This window comes from Nicotiana tabacum, unplaced genomic scaffold (assembly GCF_000715075.1).
Source record: "Nicotiana tabacum cultivar K326 unplaced genomic scaffold, ASM71507v2 Un00029, whole genome shotgun sequence".
NCBI lineage: Eukaryota > Viridiplantae > Streptophyta > Magnoliopsida > Solanales > Solanaceae > Nicotiana > Nicotiana tabacum.
Window position 1 is genome coordinate 127113 of NW_027438267.1, and position 17045 is coordinate 144157.

The 17045-nt window shown below is 41.3% G+C and overlaps 1 protein-coding gene across 1 annotated transcript; it reads left to right on the forward strand.

Moving 5' to 3' along the window:
- Positions 1-11626: 11626 nt before the first annotated feature.
- On the forward strand, positions 11627-16750 carry LOC107818942 (uncharacterized). The gene is made up of 5 exons (XM_075248714.1): positions 11627-14098; positions 15188-15317; positions 15400-15842; positions 15916-16085; positions 16156-16750. The coding sequence occupies exons 1-2, from the start codon at positions 11837-11839 to the stop codon at positions 15275-15277; spliced, it is 2352 nt and encodes a 783-aa protein (XP_075104815.1). The 5' UTR covers positions 11627-11836; the 3' UTR covers positions 15278-15317; positions 15400-15842; positions 15916-16085; positions 16156-16750.
- Positions 16751-17045: the final 295 nt, after the last annotated feature.

Sequence of the window (17045 nt, forward strand, 5' to 3'; positions counted from 1 at the left end):
GCATAAGGCTACCATTCTACCTTCCGAGGTTAAGCTCTACATCCATCTGCATCTCATGGGCTGAAAGATCGCCTCATACTGCATCTGCATGGCTGAAAGATCACCTCATACTGCATCTACATGGCTGAAAGATCGTCTTATACTACATTTCATGGATTGAAAGATCGCCTCATAGTACATTGCATGGCTGAAAGATTGCCTTGTACTGCATTTCTTGGGCTGAAAGATCGCCTTATACTACATTAAATGGCTGAAAGATTGCCTCGTACTGCATCTCATGGGCTGAAAGATCGCCAAATTATCCAAAGGCATCATCATTCGGAGGCACCATTTTCATAGCCCGAGAACACCATGTCATGGCCCGAGGATCCCCTTTTAATCTTTTGCATATCATTATTCAAAGGCATCATGGTTCGGCGACACCATCCTCATAGCCCGAGAGCATCATTTCATGGCCTGCGAATCCTTATTGCATGCTTCATGACCCAGGACGTCATGGTCTAAAGGATGTCATCCTAACCGTCCAAAGACAATATTCATGGTCCGACGAGAACTTGCATCATGCTTAAATTTATGCACAGTATATGCTCGTGTTGTTTCTAATTGTAGGTACACTGGCGAGCAACGGCCATCCCGGCAGGAGCAAGCCTGCTCCAGTTCCAGAAGCCATATCAAACCTTAACCATTCTCGCAAGCCGCCCACTCACCCCATCTTGGGTATTGCATCCGTTCTTGAAGAGTCTCCATCGGCATACTCCGCCGACGGATCCTGAACTATATATGGCCTGATTCCTGTAAAACCGGGGATATGTAGGCAGCTTAGAAGACAGGGCGCTGCCTAACTTCTTCGAACCGTTTCGTTCGGTCAAAATTGATCATCATATCTTTACCCGACAACTCTTTCATCCTCCCGGGTAAAGAGGGGCAGCTGTTGATGCCCAATTTTTCCCTATATATTTTTTAATATGAAAATACCTTCAAAATAGCATGTATTTGCATATATAAGTATGTCCAAACGTTTTATTATTTTTCCTTAATTTTTAAAGGATTTTTAAATCAATTTACTTCACGTTTTTATCCATAAAAACCCAATAATTATTTCCAAATTATTATTTTGGTAATCCATTTGTTGGACTTTTATATTTATGCTAAAATATAACTGTATTTTTTTGCATATTCTTACAAATTTATTTAGTATTTTTAAAACTAAATTGCATACAGTTGCAATATTAGCCTCTTTTAGGATTTAATTGCATTTATATTCATAAAATTAAGTCCAGTATTTTTAAATTGATAATTATATGTTAAAAATCATTTTAATACTTTTAATTTATTTCCAGAAATTAATTTACTATTTTTTATAAAATGAAAGGTGAAAATTGGCTATTTAAAATCTAGCCCAATTGCATTTCAATTATAGCCTGGATTCTACCCCAATTTAAGTCCAATTTACCCCGATCCAATTCCTACTCATACCTGACTCTCAACCCAATTAAATGACCCACCCAGACTACCACCTAATCCTAGCCGTTGATTGTTTAGATCAACAGGTCCCAAGACCCCCTTCTTTTTTAATCCTAAGCGACCCCCAAAACCCTATCATTTGATACAATCCGCCATCTTAGAATCCCCTTTATTTCAAACCCTCTCTACAACACTACCTGAACCCTAGCCGCCCTTTCACCCCCACCCTAATACCTACCTAATCCATGGCCTTCCGTGGTCATTTGAGGCATATACTAGCCTTCCATGGCTTCTATGTATTTGTTCTTATGGTTTCAAGGCCAGACCTTGAAGGAGTCTGGTCCATTCCTTGTTCGATTTCAGTTCATGGCTCTTCTCCGGTCATCCTTAACCTTTCTTCGGCCAGCCATGGCCGCCCCATCAGATCCTTGACTCTCCTGGTTAGATCGGTAAATTTCAGGACCTTTCTCACCTTTTCTGAGTTTTCTGAAACCCTAATCTCTAAGATCTCTTTTATTTCTTTCAGATCTACCTTAGATCTGTGCTTACCTTGAACTTTTAAGCATTTTATCGAAGTTTCTTTAACTTTGCTCTCAAAACGACTCTTTATCTTTTCCGATTAGGGTTCTTCTTTTAAGTTATTTCAAAATCTATTCTCTGATTTTAACGTGTTTCTGATCTTGCTATGTATTGCTCATGTTGTTCTTCTATCTGAGTTAGCATGTTTAAAAAAAACCCTAGTTTCTTTTGGTTGTTTGTTAGATGAGTGCTTGTTTGGTTAAGTTTTTGTTAAATTTATTTGTTTATCATCTTTTAAGTATATTGTTGAAAAAAAACCTACGTCTTGGGTCTGAAACTGTTCGTTTGAATACTTGACTCGATTTGAAGTTCTTTGTTTCAGAATCTCTTTTTCTTTATGTGATTCCTCTGATTCTGCATTTTATTATCTTTAAAACACGACTATGCTTGAAACCCTAACTTTTCAAAAGGTTTTCTCATCTGCTACTATGAGACCTTTGCATGTTTTTGATACTCTGTTTTCTCCACTGTTGATTCAATGTGACTTGACCTACTTGATTACTATGCTTCGAATGTTTCTTTACTACTGAACCTTATGCCTACTTCTGTATGCTGTTTCTTTTGCCAATGGGTTTGGCCTCGCATGTCTGGTGTCTCTCTCACTCTGTTTAAATACTGAAATGCAGAAGCATGTTACTTCCTTGATTGATCCTGATCTTGTGATTGATTTTAGAACTTTTCTTTTATGAACTCTAATTTCACTCACCTTTTTAAAGTTATTGATTCTTTTCCTTTGTTATGATATTTTGCCTTATTGAATCCTTTACAAAAATAAGCATATTTCTGTACTTAGACTTGATTGCTTACTTAATTCTATTACTAACCCTTTTATGGCAATAATCAGTCTGCCAACAAACTGATTCATCTTTCTTTATTTTTTGAATCTGTTACCCCCGTTAAACAAGTGATCTCTTGTTTAAAGGGGAATCACTTGGTTAATTGATTCTGACTGTTGTTGTTTCCATATTTGTATTGAAACTTTACTTATTACCTTATTTCTCACATGTTTTCAAAACTATAAATACTCTACACCCCTCTTCTTTCAAAAAGACGAACACTTGAGTTCATAACACACACTTCACTCAAAACTCTCTTTTCTCTGTTACTACTTGTATTGTTGCCTTACCTAGCCGGTTGAAAGCCAAGGCTAGGCTGAGAGAAATTTGCTTACTTTCTTTCTACATTTGCTTCTTTACTGGTATGTTCTAATTAATCTTCAGCATCAACAACATGTTTCTTTACTATTTCTTGCACTCTTCCCTGTAATCTGCCCCTTTCCCTTCTGAATTAATGTTTTTTCCTTGTGTATGAATTCTGTCAGTCACTTATCATGACTTATGAATCCCAAACCCCCATATCCCCTATGTGTTTGTATTCTTTGGTTGGTTTGAGGGCATGTCAGCATTAGATATTGATGTGCATGACCCAAACCTGACCCTCCCTAGGGTCATATCCTTCATATCCCCTCTATGTGTTGTATTCTCTAGCTGGTTTATGGGCATGCCAACATCATCTATTGTTGTGCATGTCCAAAACCTGACCCCCTCCTAGGGTCATATGCTCCCTGTAATGAACCCAAACCCCCGACCCCTTTGTATCAAAAATGCTGATTATGTAGTGTTAACTTTATTACTATTATTTTCAAATTACCCTTACCCTTACTATTCTCAACCCAGTTTAAACAACTCTCTGCTCCTGCACTTCCACTATACTCTTAGACTTAGGTTCTGTGCCCTTCTTGTGTGAGCCTTGCCTTGGGACCCATGAGCTCCCTCTGAACTTGGACACATAAGGGATGGCCCTTCCACACTGCACTCGTTCCTGTCTGGTTATGCAAACTTGGGTGTAAGCACTGCCCCGTTTCCCTTGAGACCCTTAGGGAACTTTGACACACCCAGGTCTGAGAAAGGCTTTGAAACAAATGGCAGTTGAGATGGTTTATTCCATAACTCAGAGAGGAAGTCAAGAATCAGGCTTCCTCTGGTTGTAACTTTTTTTTTCTTTTTACAATTTTCTGATGTAATTCGTTATTCAGCTTGTAATAATTTGTAATAAATGTTGGGGTTTGGCTAGTGAAAAGGGCTGGGTAATTGTGCATGCTTATATCATGCCTATAAGATCTGTTGTTCTGCACGTTTAACTCTGCAATTTAGATATCATGCCTATAAGATCTGTTTTCACTAAAATTCTGCATGTTCTACATCTAGAGAATATGCCTATAGGACCTAAAGTCTGCATATTTAACTCTGCATTTAGAGAACCTATCTAGAGGAATTGTCTTAGATTCTACATTACCGCACATAGACACCATGTGCTTAGGATCTAACTGGTTATCGTCTGGCATCATGTCCAGTAATTTAAAATCAGTACCCTTTTATAGAAATCATGCCCCATGTGCACCGTCTCTAGCCTAACCCCGGTGAGGTAGTGACGAGGCTAGGACCAGACTCCAGATAAACCTGTAAAGTTATATAATATATGGCGGAAAAGTAAACAAGTAATAAGTAGTTAAAGCTGGGGAACGGGAACATGCTTCGAGGATAGCAGTTAAAAGAAATAACAGGGAATAATAAGGAAGCTAGCACTATAACTTCTATCACAAATGAAGAACATAAAGGCAACTTTCACTTTCAGTTTCCTCTTGTTGCAGGCGTGCAACCCGATCCCATTTCTCATATCTCGTGGTAGGCGTACCGCCCGCTCCCATTTCATTCTATCTCGTGGTAGGCGTACCACCTGCTCCCATTTCATTATATCTTGTGGTAGGCGTACCACCCGCTCCCATTTCATAATATCTTGTGGTAGGCGTACCACCCGCTCCCATTTCAAAATATCTTGTGGTAGGCGTACCACCCGCTCCCATTTCATTATATCTTGTGGTAGGCGTACCACCCGCTCCCATTTCATTATATCTTGTGGTAGGCGTACCACCCACTCCCATTTCATAATATCTTGTGGTAGGCGTACCACCCACTCCCATTTCATTATATCTTGTGGTAGGCGTACCACCCGCTCCCATTTCATAATATCTTGTGGTAGACGTACCACCCGCTCCCATTTCATCAATCTTATGGTAGGCGTACCACCTGCTCCCATTTCATAATATCATACAATCACAAGAAATCCCGGCAAGGGAACACAAGTAATATAATAACTTCCCGGCAAGGGAACAAGGATATCGAAATAGTCATCCCAGCAAGGGAGAATCAGCTATAACCAATCTCACTTTGCTAGTACTCAGTTCAATTAATGGAAATACTTAATCATAGAGGATCATTAATTAAAGTATACAAGGTGTCATTCAAAAACACAACAACTTTCAAGTTAAGACCCACGGTCATGCTTGACACCAACGTATAGATACTCGTCACCATGCCTATACGTCGTACTCAATAAGAAGCAAGTAGCAAATATGACTCAACTCCTAATCCCTCAAGCTAGGGTTAAACCAAACACTTACCTCGATGCCTTGAACACCACTCAAGTCTCAATTATAGCTTTACCTCTTGATTCCACCACCAATCCGCTCGAATCTAGTCATAAGTTACTTAATCACATTAATAAAGGCTAAATGAATCAACCCCAATGCATGAAAATGAGTTTTCCAAAGTTTTACCTAAAAGTCAAAATTCACCCCCGGGCCCACGTGGTCGCAACCCGAGGTTCAGACCAAAACCCGATTACCCATTCCCCCACAAATTCATATATATGGATTGTTTTGAAATCAGACCTCAAATTGAGGTCCAAATCCCTAATTTTAGAAAAACCTAGGTTCTACCCACATCACCCAATTTCCCCATGAAAATCTTTGATTTGAAGTTGAAATCATGTTAAAAGATGTTAAGAAGTGAAGAAAATAAGTTAGAAATCACTTACCAATCGTTTCGGATAAGAAAAGTTGTTTGGAAAATCGCCTCTTATGTTTTGGGGTTTTGAAAAGTGTAAAATAATTGAAATTCACATGTATTTATACCCCTCTGAAGTTCCCACCGCGGACCGCGCAGGCTCCCTGAAGACCTGCGGATCATTGCCCCGTGCGGACCGCACCAAGCCAACCACGACTGCACAACACCCACCGCGGACCGCTCAAGGCAACCGCGGTCGCACGTGATTGCTCGCGGACCGCGCAAGAGGGTTCAGAGACCTGTCAAAATTCCTGAACCTGCAACATCTGATCTTCTAAAGCCTAAGGCATCCCGGAACCTACTAGAAACTCACACGAGCCCTCGAAACTCTAAACCAAGCATGCACACTACCTCAAAAACACCCTACAAACATATTCGTGTGATCACATCACCAATATAACAACATGAACATCGAATTGAGCCTCAAGATCCATGAAATTTCTCAGATTTCCTTTTAAACATCAATTTTCCCAATTTGGGTCCGGATCACGTCAAATGACGTCCGTTTTTTACCAAACTTTACAGGAGTGATTCAAAATATATATAAGACTCGTACCGGGCGCCAGAACCAAAATACGGGCCCGATACCATTGCTTTCTAATCAAATTTCATTTCCATTTTCTTTAAATATTTTCAGAGAACAATTTCACTTAAAAATTCATAACTCGGGCTGGGGACCTCGGAATTCGATTCGAGCATACGCCCGAGTCCCATATTTTCATACGGACCCTCCAGGATTGTCAAATCACGGGTCCGGGTTCGTTTACCTCAAATGTTGACCGAAGTCAAATTTATTCATTTCGAGGTCAAAACTTAGCAATTTTCACAAGATTTTACATTTAAGCTTTCCGGCTACGCGCCTGGACTGCGCACACAAATCGAGGCGACTCTAAATGAGGTTTTCAAAGCCTCGGAGACACAAATTTCAATTAGAAACAGGTGATGACCCAATCACCCCCTTTTGGGTCATCACATTCTCCACCTCTAAAACAATCGTTCATCCTCGAACGGACAGAAGAAGTACCTGAGTCGGGGAAAAGATGAGGATACCGGTCCCGCATATTGGACTCGGACTCCCAGGTCGATGCCTCAGGGGGCTGGCCTCTCCACTGAACACGAACCGAAGGAAAACTCTTCGACCTCAGTTGGCGAACCTGTCGGTCTAGAATAGCCACCGGCTCCTCCTCATACGACAAATCCTTGTCCAACTGGACAGTGCTGAAATCTAACACGTGGGATGGATCGTCGTGATATTTCCGAAGCATGGACACATGAAACACTGGATGCACGATTGATAAGCTAGGTGGCAATGCAAGTCTATAGGCCACCTCTCCCACTCGATCAAGGATCTCAAATGGACCAATGAACCTAAGCTTGCCCTTCTTCCAAAATCTCATCACGCCCTCCATAGGCGTCACTCGGAGCAACACCCGCTCACCAACCATAAAAGCCACATCTCGAACCTTACGATCTGCATAGCTCTTTTGCCTGGACTGAGCTGTACGAAGCCTATCCTGAATGATCCTGACCTTGTCAAAGGACTCCTGAACCAAATCTTGTACCCAACAACCAAGCCTCTCCCGGCTCAAACCATCCAACCGGAGATCGACACCGCCTACCATATAAAGCCTCATAAAGAGCTATCTAGATACTCGACTGGTAGCTGTTGTTGTAGGCAAACTCTGCTAAAGGCAAGAACTTATTCCACGAACCTCCAAAGTCAATAACACAAGCTCGGAGCATATCCTCCAATATCCGAATAGTCCGCTCGGACTGTCCATCCATCTGAGGATGAAATGTTGTACTCAACTCAACCTGGGTGCCTAACCCTCGCTGAACTACTCTCCAGAAACGTGAGGTGAACTGCGTACCTCGGTCCGAAATGATAGATACCGGCACACCATGAAGACGAACAATCTCCCGGATATAGATCTCAGCTAACCTCTTGGACGAATAGGAGACTGCCATAGGAATGAAATGCGCTAACTTGGTCAGCCTATCAACAATGACCCAAACTGCATCAAACTTCTCTCGGGTCAACGGAAGTCCAGTAACGAAGTCCATAGTGATTCTCTCCCACTTCCACTCGGGAAGCTCAATCCTCTGAAATAAACCACCAGGCCTCTGATGCTCATACTTAACCTGGTGACAATTCAAACACCGAGCCACAGAGGCAACGATATCTTTCTTCATTCTACGCCACCAATAATGCTACCGCAAATCCTGATACATCTTAGCGGCGCCCGGATGGATAGAGTACCGGGAACTATGGGCCTCCTCTAAAATCAACTCTCGAAGCCCATCCACATTAGGCACACAAACTCGACCCTGCAATCTCAGAACTCCATCATCACCTAAGGTAACCTGCTTGGCACCCTCACACTGCACCGTGTCTCTAAGGACACACAAATGGGGATCATCAAACTGCCGATCACGGATACACTCCAATAACGAAGAACGAGCGACCGTGCAAGCTAATACTCGACTAGGGTCAGAAATATCCAACCTCACAAATCGATTGGCCAAAGCCTGAACATCCAAAGCAAGCGGCCTCTCACCGACTGGAATATAAGCAAGACTGCCCATACTGGCTGACTTTCTACTCAAAGCATCGGCCACCACGTTGGCCTTTCCCGGTGATATAGGATAGTGATGTCATAATCTTTCAACAACTCCAACCACCTCCTCTGCCTCAAATTCAACTCCTTTTGCTTGAACAAATACTGAAGACTCTTATGATCTGTGAACAACTCACATGCCACGCCATACTGGTAATGCCTCCAAATCTTCAATGCGTGAACAATGGCTGCCAACTCCAAATCATGCACTGGATAGTTCTTCTCATGAACCTTCAGCTGCCTTGAAGCATAGGCACCGAACTGTAGTACAGAAGGAATGGAATAGCCGTGACGCGGTCTGTTGCCAAGCCCGCCTCTCTCTCTCGTTGTTGCGCGGCCATTACTCTACAGAACCAGCATAGCTCGCAGACGAGCACGTTAATGAGGCCCTGAGCCGATAGATGAAGATGGGAAGGTCAGACTTCTACTATCTCGAAGGTTCCGATAGAAAGAATGATTGATTGCTTGAATGCCGGGCCATCTACTCGCGAAATCACCCCGGTCCGAACCCTCTCAGCTCCTTCCTAAAGAAGTGAATTAATGATCGATCGACCTTGCCATCCTGCATCAACACTGCACCCAGTCCAATGCGAGATGCATCACAATAAACGGTGTAAGGCCCTGAACCTGTGGGAAAAACTAACACCGGTGCCGTAATCAGGGCTGTCTTGAGCCTCTAAAAGCTCGCCTCACACTCGTCTGACCATCTGAACTAGGCACCCTTATGGGTCAACCTGGTCATCGGGGCTGCAACAGATGAGAACCCCTCCACGAACCGACGATAGTAGCCTGCCAATCCCAAGAAACTCCGAATTTCTATAGCTGATGCTGGTTTAGGCCAGTTCTTGACTGCCTCAATCTTCTTTGGATCAACCTGAATACCCTCTACTGATATAATGTGACCCAGGAATGCCACTGAACTCAACCAGAACTCACACTTCGAGAACTTAGCATATAACTGACTATCCTTCAGAGTCTGAAGAACCAATCTGAGGTGTTGCTCGTGCTCCTCCTGGTTGCTGGAATATATCAGGATATCATGAATAAAGACTATCACGAACAAGTCCAAATAAGGCCTGAACACTCGGTTCATCAACTCCATAAACGCTGCTTGGTATTGGTCAACCCGAATGACATAACCAAGAACTCATAATGCCTGTACCTAGTGCGAAAAGCTGTTTTAGGGACATCGGATGCCCTAATTCTCAACTGGTGGTAGCCAGATCTCAAGTCAATCTTTGAAAATCCCTTGGAACCCTGAAGTTGATCGAACAAATCATCAATCCTCGGCAGTGGATACTTATTCTTAATTGTGACCTTGTTCAATTACCGGTAATCAATGCACATTCTCATCGAACCATCCTTTTTCTTTACAAACAAAACTGGCGCACCCCAAGGCGAAACGCTGGGTCTAATGAAACCCTTCTCAAGCAAATCCTGCAACTATTCCTTTAACTCTTTCAACTCCGGCGGGGCCATACAATATGGCGGAATAGAAATGGGCTAAGTGCTCGGAGCCAGATCAATGCAGAAATCAATGTCCCAGTCGGTTGGCATCCCCGACAGGTTTGAAGGGAAAACCTCAGGAAACTCACGAACCACGGGCACAGAATCAATATAGGGAACCTCAACATTGGAGTCACGAACATAAGCCAAATATGCCAAACACCCCTTCTCGACCATACGCCGAGCCTTCACATACGAAATAACACTTTGGGTAGAATGACCAGGAGTGATAGCATCAAGAACAAGGATATAGTTAAGGACAATGTTAGAGATGATAGAATTTTGGAAGCTCCAAGGCCATTTACAAGATCTCAAGCTAAAGAGTTGCAAGCTAAGGTTGCTAGACTTTAATGGCAAATAAAGAAGCTTTTAATTGTAGAGGAAGAGCTCAAGCTCAAAGGAGATGAATTGTCCAAGTTTTACAATTATTTGGTAGTCCAAATTGAAGTCCAAGAGGAGGAAGATTGGGTTACCAAATCAGCCCTTGAAGTCCACCAACAAGGCTCAAAATGACCTTAAAAGAGGTCCAAAAGGGGGTGTTTCAAAAGGAGCCCAATTGGAGTCCAAACCAATGGCCCAAACTAATAGTTTTAAGGCCCAAATCTGCCCCAAAAGGATTTGGACGCCCCCCACTTAATTTTGATGGCTTTTGTTACCCCTTAGGAGCCACCTACCTAAGTTTGATGGCTATTGTGACCCCTAGCAGCCCCCTACCTAATTTAGATGACTTTTTAGCAACCCCCTACATTATTTTAAGTGCTTTTAACTCCTATAAATAAGGAGTTCTTCTCATTCATAAGACACAACATTTATTGATTAAGTATATCATACTTTGAGAGTTCTTTTGAACCTTTGTTACTTGTGCTTTGAGATTTATCTTTCAACCTTTACTAGTTCTTAGTTCAAGGTAGTAAGATTACTTCTCTTTTATGATATCTTTGATTCCTTTGTGGTATTCTTAGAAGGCGATTAATACTAGTTATTAATTGTTGTCTCAAGTTACTCGTAAAGTGGTCAAGATCCGAATCTATTGTTTTGATTTGCTTTTTAAGTAAAGGCGTTTGATTTCTTCCATAAATCAAGACGTTGTTACTTTGATCTTGTCAAGGCTATAGAACTTACGTTCTTGGAAGTTCTTGGAATTCTTTCCTTGAATTCGTCCCATATCCTTTATTTTCGTCTCTTTAATTCTATTTGTTCAATTCCTTGTTGTTATTGCTTCCGCATTTACTTCTCAAATTCTTACTCTAATTTGGATTCCCGACCTAGTTGTTATCAAGTGGTATCAGAGCGGTTTTTATCAAGATTTCGTTCTTGGTAAGTCTTGGAATTTCTTGAATACTAAGAGCAAAGAAAAGAAAAGAAAAAAAATTAAAAAAAAAACGAAAATCAGTTTTTAGAACAAAAAATAGAATTGCGTGCTCTCCGGGATATTTCTTTTATATCTAATTTGTTACCAAAAATTAACAAAGGAAACAAGAAGAGGGAATCCTAGATTTTCTTACTCTTTCTAATCTAAACATATAATCCTTTCCTTTTTGTTTGCGTCATGTTTTAACCGAGCCTAATAGTTCTAGGATTTGGTTTTTCTTTCATTAGTTCCCCAAAAATCTGAATTTTACTACTAAGAATTTCATATGAGTTGGGTTTAATTATAAATCTACAAAGTATTTTGTTCAAAGGTTATTCCGAGAAAAAAAAAAGAGAGCTAAGTTTTGTGATACAGTTTACACTTTTTTTTAAAGATGTCGCGTACAGGTAGTGATGATGAACGAAGGGTTCTCCAAGAAGCTGAAATCAAAGCAAGAAATGATTTTACCTTGCAATATGCATCAACAATTTGAAAGGTTGAATTTGCAACTCCAAGAGATGAGGGATACCATTGCTGATCAAAATGATACAATAGCTGAACTTAGGAGGGAAAATAATGTTAGACCCCAAGCTAGGAGAAATGTACCCCATGCTCCCATTGTAAATCAAGAAAACCCTATAGATGATTTTAATGATATTGATTTTGATAGGGTGGGAAGAGATAGGAGGGGACAAAGAGGTAGAGTAGAAGATGATAATATAAGTAGTATAAAGATGAAGATGCCATCATTCAAGGGAGCAAGGGACCCAGACTTGTACCTTGATTGGGAGAGAAAGGTTGAAGCCATCTTTGATTGTCATAACTACTCTGAGGGTAAGAAAGTTAAACTTGTTGTTGTTGAGTTTTCTGACTATGCTGCTATTTGGTGGAAAAAGCTTGCTAGGGACAGATTGCAAGAAGGACAAGCACCAGTTGCTACTTGGGCTGAGATGAAGAGGGTGATGAGGAAGAGATTCGTGCCATCACACTTTCAAAGAGAGCTACAACAACGTCTTCAAACATTGAAGCAAGGGTCCATGTCTGTGGATGAGTACTTTAAGGCTATGGATATGGCTATGATCCAAGCTAATTGTACAGAGGAAGAAGAGGCTACAATGGCTAGGTTTTTAAATGGTTTAAATAAGGAAATAGCTGATGTAGTAGAATTACAGCAATATGTAACAATAGATGAGTTAGTTGATTTGTCTGTAAAGATAGAAAATCAAAATAAAAGAAAGCAGACTAGCTCGTGGAAAGGTCGGACAAGCACCATCTCCAAGAAGCCATGGCCATATAATGAAATGAAGAGTTCTTCTAGACCTCAAGAAGACAAGGGTAAAGGTAAATTTGAGAACAAAGAGGGAGGTAAAATCTTTAACCCTAAACCTTTTACACCTTCTAGTTCTATTCAATGTCATAAATGTAAAGGAAGGGGACATATGATGCATGAATGTCCAAGTAGAAGAAACATCATTCTTAGAGAAGATGGAGGATATGAGAGTGAAAAAGGTGAGGGAGAAGAAGAGGGAGATGTGAGTGATGAAGATGATGTAGAACTACCTAATGAGGGCATGATTGGGGTAGTTAGAAGGATTATGACTATCAATTTGGCAAGCAATAGTGAAGAACAAAGGGAGAATATATTCCATACTAGGTGTGGGATAAAGGGAAAAACTTGCTCTATGATCATTGATAGTGGTAGTTGTGCTAATGTGGTGAGTTCATACTTTATGGAAAAATTGGGACTTGCATGCATGAAACACCCTACTCCATATAGACTCCAATGGTTAAATGATAGTGGTGAACTAAAGGTAAACAAACAGTGCATGATTTCATTTAATGTTGGTAGATATAAGGATGATATTCTTTGTGACATAATACCTATGCAAGCTTGTCATATCTTACTGGGTCGTCCTTGGCAGTATGACAGGAATGTTTTTCATGATGGAAGAAAGAATAGATATTCTCTTGAACTAAATGGCAGGAAATTTACTCTTGCACCTTTATCTCCTTCTCAAGTGTTTGAAGATCAAAAGAGATTAAGAGAAACAATGGGAAAACCAAGGGGAGAGATAAAAAGTGAGTTTGAGGAAAAAGAAAAGAAAGAAGGCCAAGAATTAGAAAAAAAGAGAGATGGCCGAGAGAAAGAGAGAGAGGGCAGCAATTTGAGAGAAGAGATAAAAAAGGGTTTGAATGAAAAAATAGATAGTCTTGGTGAGAGGAAAGAGGTTAAGGAAAGAAAAAAAGAGAGTTTTTATATAAAAACCAAAGAGTGTTTAAATGCAAGAAAAGAGGGGCTACCCATAATACTACTTACTTACAAAGAGACTTTGATTAATTCTGAGTTGCTAACTTCTTCTTTGCCAAGTAGTATTTCTTCTCTTTTGCAGGATTTTGAAGATGTCTTTCCAGAAGATATTCCTAATGGATTGCCACCTTTACGTGGCATTGAGCATCAAATTGAATTTGTACCTGGATCACAAATCCCAAATAGGCCAGCCTATAGGAGTAGTCCAGAAGAGACAAAAGAACTTCAAAGGCAAGTTGAGGAGTTGCTTGAGAAAGGTTTTGTGAGAGAGAGCATGAGTCCTTGCTCGGTTCCCGTCCTATTGGTACCAAAAAAGGATGGAACTTGGAGGATGTGCGTGGATTGTAGAGCAATCAACAAGATTACGGTAAAGTATCGCCACCCTATTCCTCGTCTTGATGACATGTTGGATCAATTACATGGATCCAAAATCTTTTCTAAAATTGATCTAAAAAGTGGTTACCATCAAATTCGAATGAATCCTGGAGATGAATGGAAAACTGCTTTTAAGACCAAATATGGGCTTTATGAGTGGTTAGTTATGCCTTTCGGCTTGACTAATGCACCTAATACTTTCATGAGATTAATGAATCATGTTTTTAAGGATTTTCATGGAAAATTTGTTGTGGTGTACTTCGATGATATCTTGGTCTTTTCTAACACTTTAGAAGAGCATGTAGAACACCTAAAACAAGTTTTTGAAGTTCTTAGAAAACAATTTTTATTTGCTAATCTTAAAAAGTGTACTTTTTATGTGGATCGTGTGATTTTCTTGGGTTTTGTAGTTAGTTCTAAAGGAGTTGAGGTTGATGAAGAGAAAATCAAAGCAATAAAAGAATGGCCTAAACCTAAGAGTGTAACTGAAGTTAGGAGTTTTCATGGACTTGCTAGTTTTTATAGGAGGTTTGTGAGAGACTTTAGTACCATTGCTTCTCCTTTAACTGAAATTATTAAAAAGGGTAAGATTTTTAAATGGGGAAAAGAACAAGATGATGCTTTTAACTTGTTGAAAGAAAAGTTATGTTCTGCTCCATTGTTACAATTGCCTGATTTTTCTAAATCTTTTGAAATTGAATGTGATGCTTCGGGCAAAGGAATAGGTGTTGTTTTGATGCAAGATTCTAAACCTATTGCCTACTTTAGTGAAAAGTTAAGTGGAGCCACATTGAACTATTCCACTTATGACAAAGAGCTATATGCTTTGGTAAGGGCTTTAGCCACATGGCAACATTACTTGTGGCCAAGAGAGTTTGTTTGTTGATGATGAAGAAGACGGAGAACGTGGGTGGATGAGCCGATTCGTTTGAGTATGGACTGTCGATGTTATCCCTGTGGAGTTTTTTCCATTTCCTGAGGGGTGGAAATTTACACATAAGTGGTATACTCATGCCGTTGTAGTTTTTTAGTTGTGGCGAAGGCGGGCTCCGTAAATGCTTCTTCCTTTCCTTTTCTGTAGCAATTTCATGGATGGCGTGCGAGTGTCCCCCACCTGCTGGATTGGGCTCGAAAGTTGGCGACCCACTCGACTTATAATGAGCGTAAATGACGAGCTTTGTCTAAGGATAGGTGGGAGGCAAAACACCACGGTACGTGCTATGTGATTTGCTGCCCCCCCCCCTTTCTTGGAAGGGCACTTATTCTTTCTATGTACTAACTCAACCATTGTAGGCATTGGGGAGTTTTCTGAAGCTGGATCACGCCCTCTGGGAGAGGGAGAAAGACCACCGGCCTCAGGACCAAGGGATGACAATAATAGCACTAAGCAGAAAAGGCCTTTGTAGGATGACAATGATTGTAGCAAGACGAGTCCAGTCTGGAGGCTTAGAGAGGGCGTATCAGCTAAACCTGCAGTACCCGAGGTCTCTAGCTTTAGAAAAATGGTCCCTCCTTTGCTGCCATCTTTCTTTTCCATTGAAGGTACTTCGAGGAACGAGGGATCCTTGCCGTCGACTTCTTCTCCCGTCGATGGTACTTCGAGGAGCGTTCAAAGCCAGGGGCCACGCATGTTGGATGACCGTATGCCGACTGGGAGTGGTTCTACCGGGATAGATGGAGTCAGACCAGTAGATGTACGTTCAACTCTCGAGGAAGCTCAGCGGTTGTACTCAGAGGTAGATTTCGGCCATTCGTACTGGTTTTGTAGTTTTGTGATTTTCACTTTCTTACCACATTCTTCTTCTATAGGCTTTCAACAAGCTCAAATCTGAGTTGCTTCGCTGTGAGGGCAGATTGCGAAAAGCCATAGATGGGAGAAATACCTCGGGCTTCTTTGTGATGAAAGGGAAGATGAATTGACACACTTACGGTATGAGGCGAGTTGCAGTCTGAACAACGAAAGCTACCTCGAGGAACAGGTAACTTCTATTTCAAGGGAGTGCGCATTTCTTCTTCTATCTTCTGAGGCTAATGTTTCGTTTACTTTAGCTGCAGAAAAAGATGGAGGACCTAGAACGCCTTAGGAACGATGTTGGTCAGGCCAAGTTCGAACTTGATAGTCTAAAGGCTCGGGTGGACACCCAGATATCGGCTAAGAAAGATGCTTTGGCCAAGGCTTCCACCCTTGAAGTGAAACTTCAGAACGCTCACGAGAATAACTTGGTCCGATCGGACATGATTCCAAGACTCGAGTCCGAGCTCTTGAAGATGAAGGTCGAAGTTGTGGATGCCCAGGTTGAAGTCGGAATGATTCGAGCTAAGGCCGATAAGAAGGTGGTTGCCTATTTGAAGGAAACTACCGATGCTCGTGCTGAGCTAAGGGGGGCTCTCGACCGGGTGAGTAGAAAAAGGGAGTACGCGAGGTGTAAATCTCAGATGGAAACCCTTGAGGAAATTCATGCCAGGGGAATCGATCTCTCGGAAGAGATAAAGCAGGCGAAGGCGGAAGAATATGATGTTAAGTTCCTTCTATCTGATGCGAGAAAGAGGTCGATGGGCAATAGTCCCCGAGGGGGACGTAGATTAGGCCTTCCCTTTCTATGTATAGTGCTTTCAAAGAACATTTGTAAATGGAGCTTGTATATTTTCGCATACATTTATAAAAGGAAGCCTTGCGGTTTTATTTTTCATGCATTTCTCTTTGCTTTGTTTTTAGCCAAATAGACTGGACTTCAAGTTAAGAGGAACCCTCAGATTCATGTAATGGCCCTGGGGCTCATTGGGCTGGCCCGTAGGCTCTTACGCGCTTGGTCAGTACGACCTTTTAGTATAAGCCGACGTTTGAGCTCTTATGCTTTTGCTCTTAGTCATATTTAATCAACTGTTTTGGGTTCAGTCTCCAAGTCGGGTATCGACTCGAGCTTATTCGACCGTCAAGT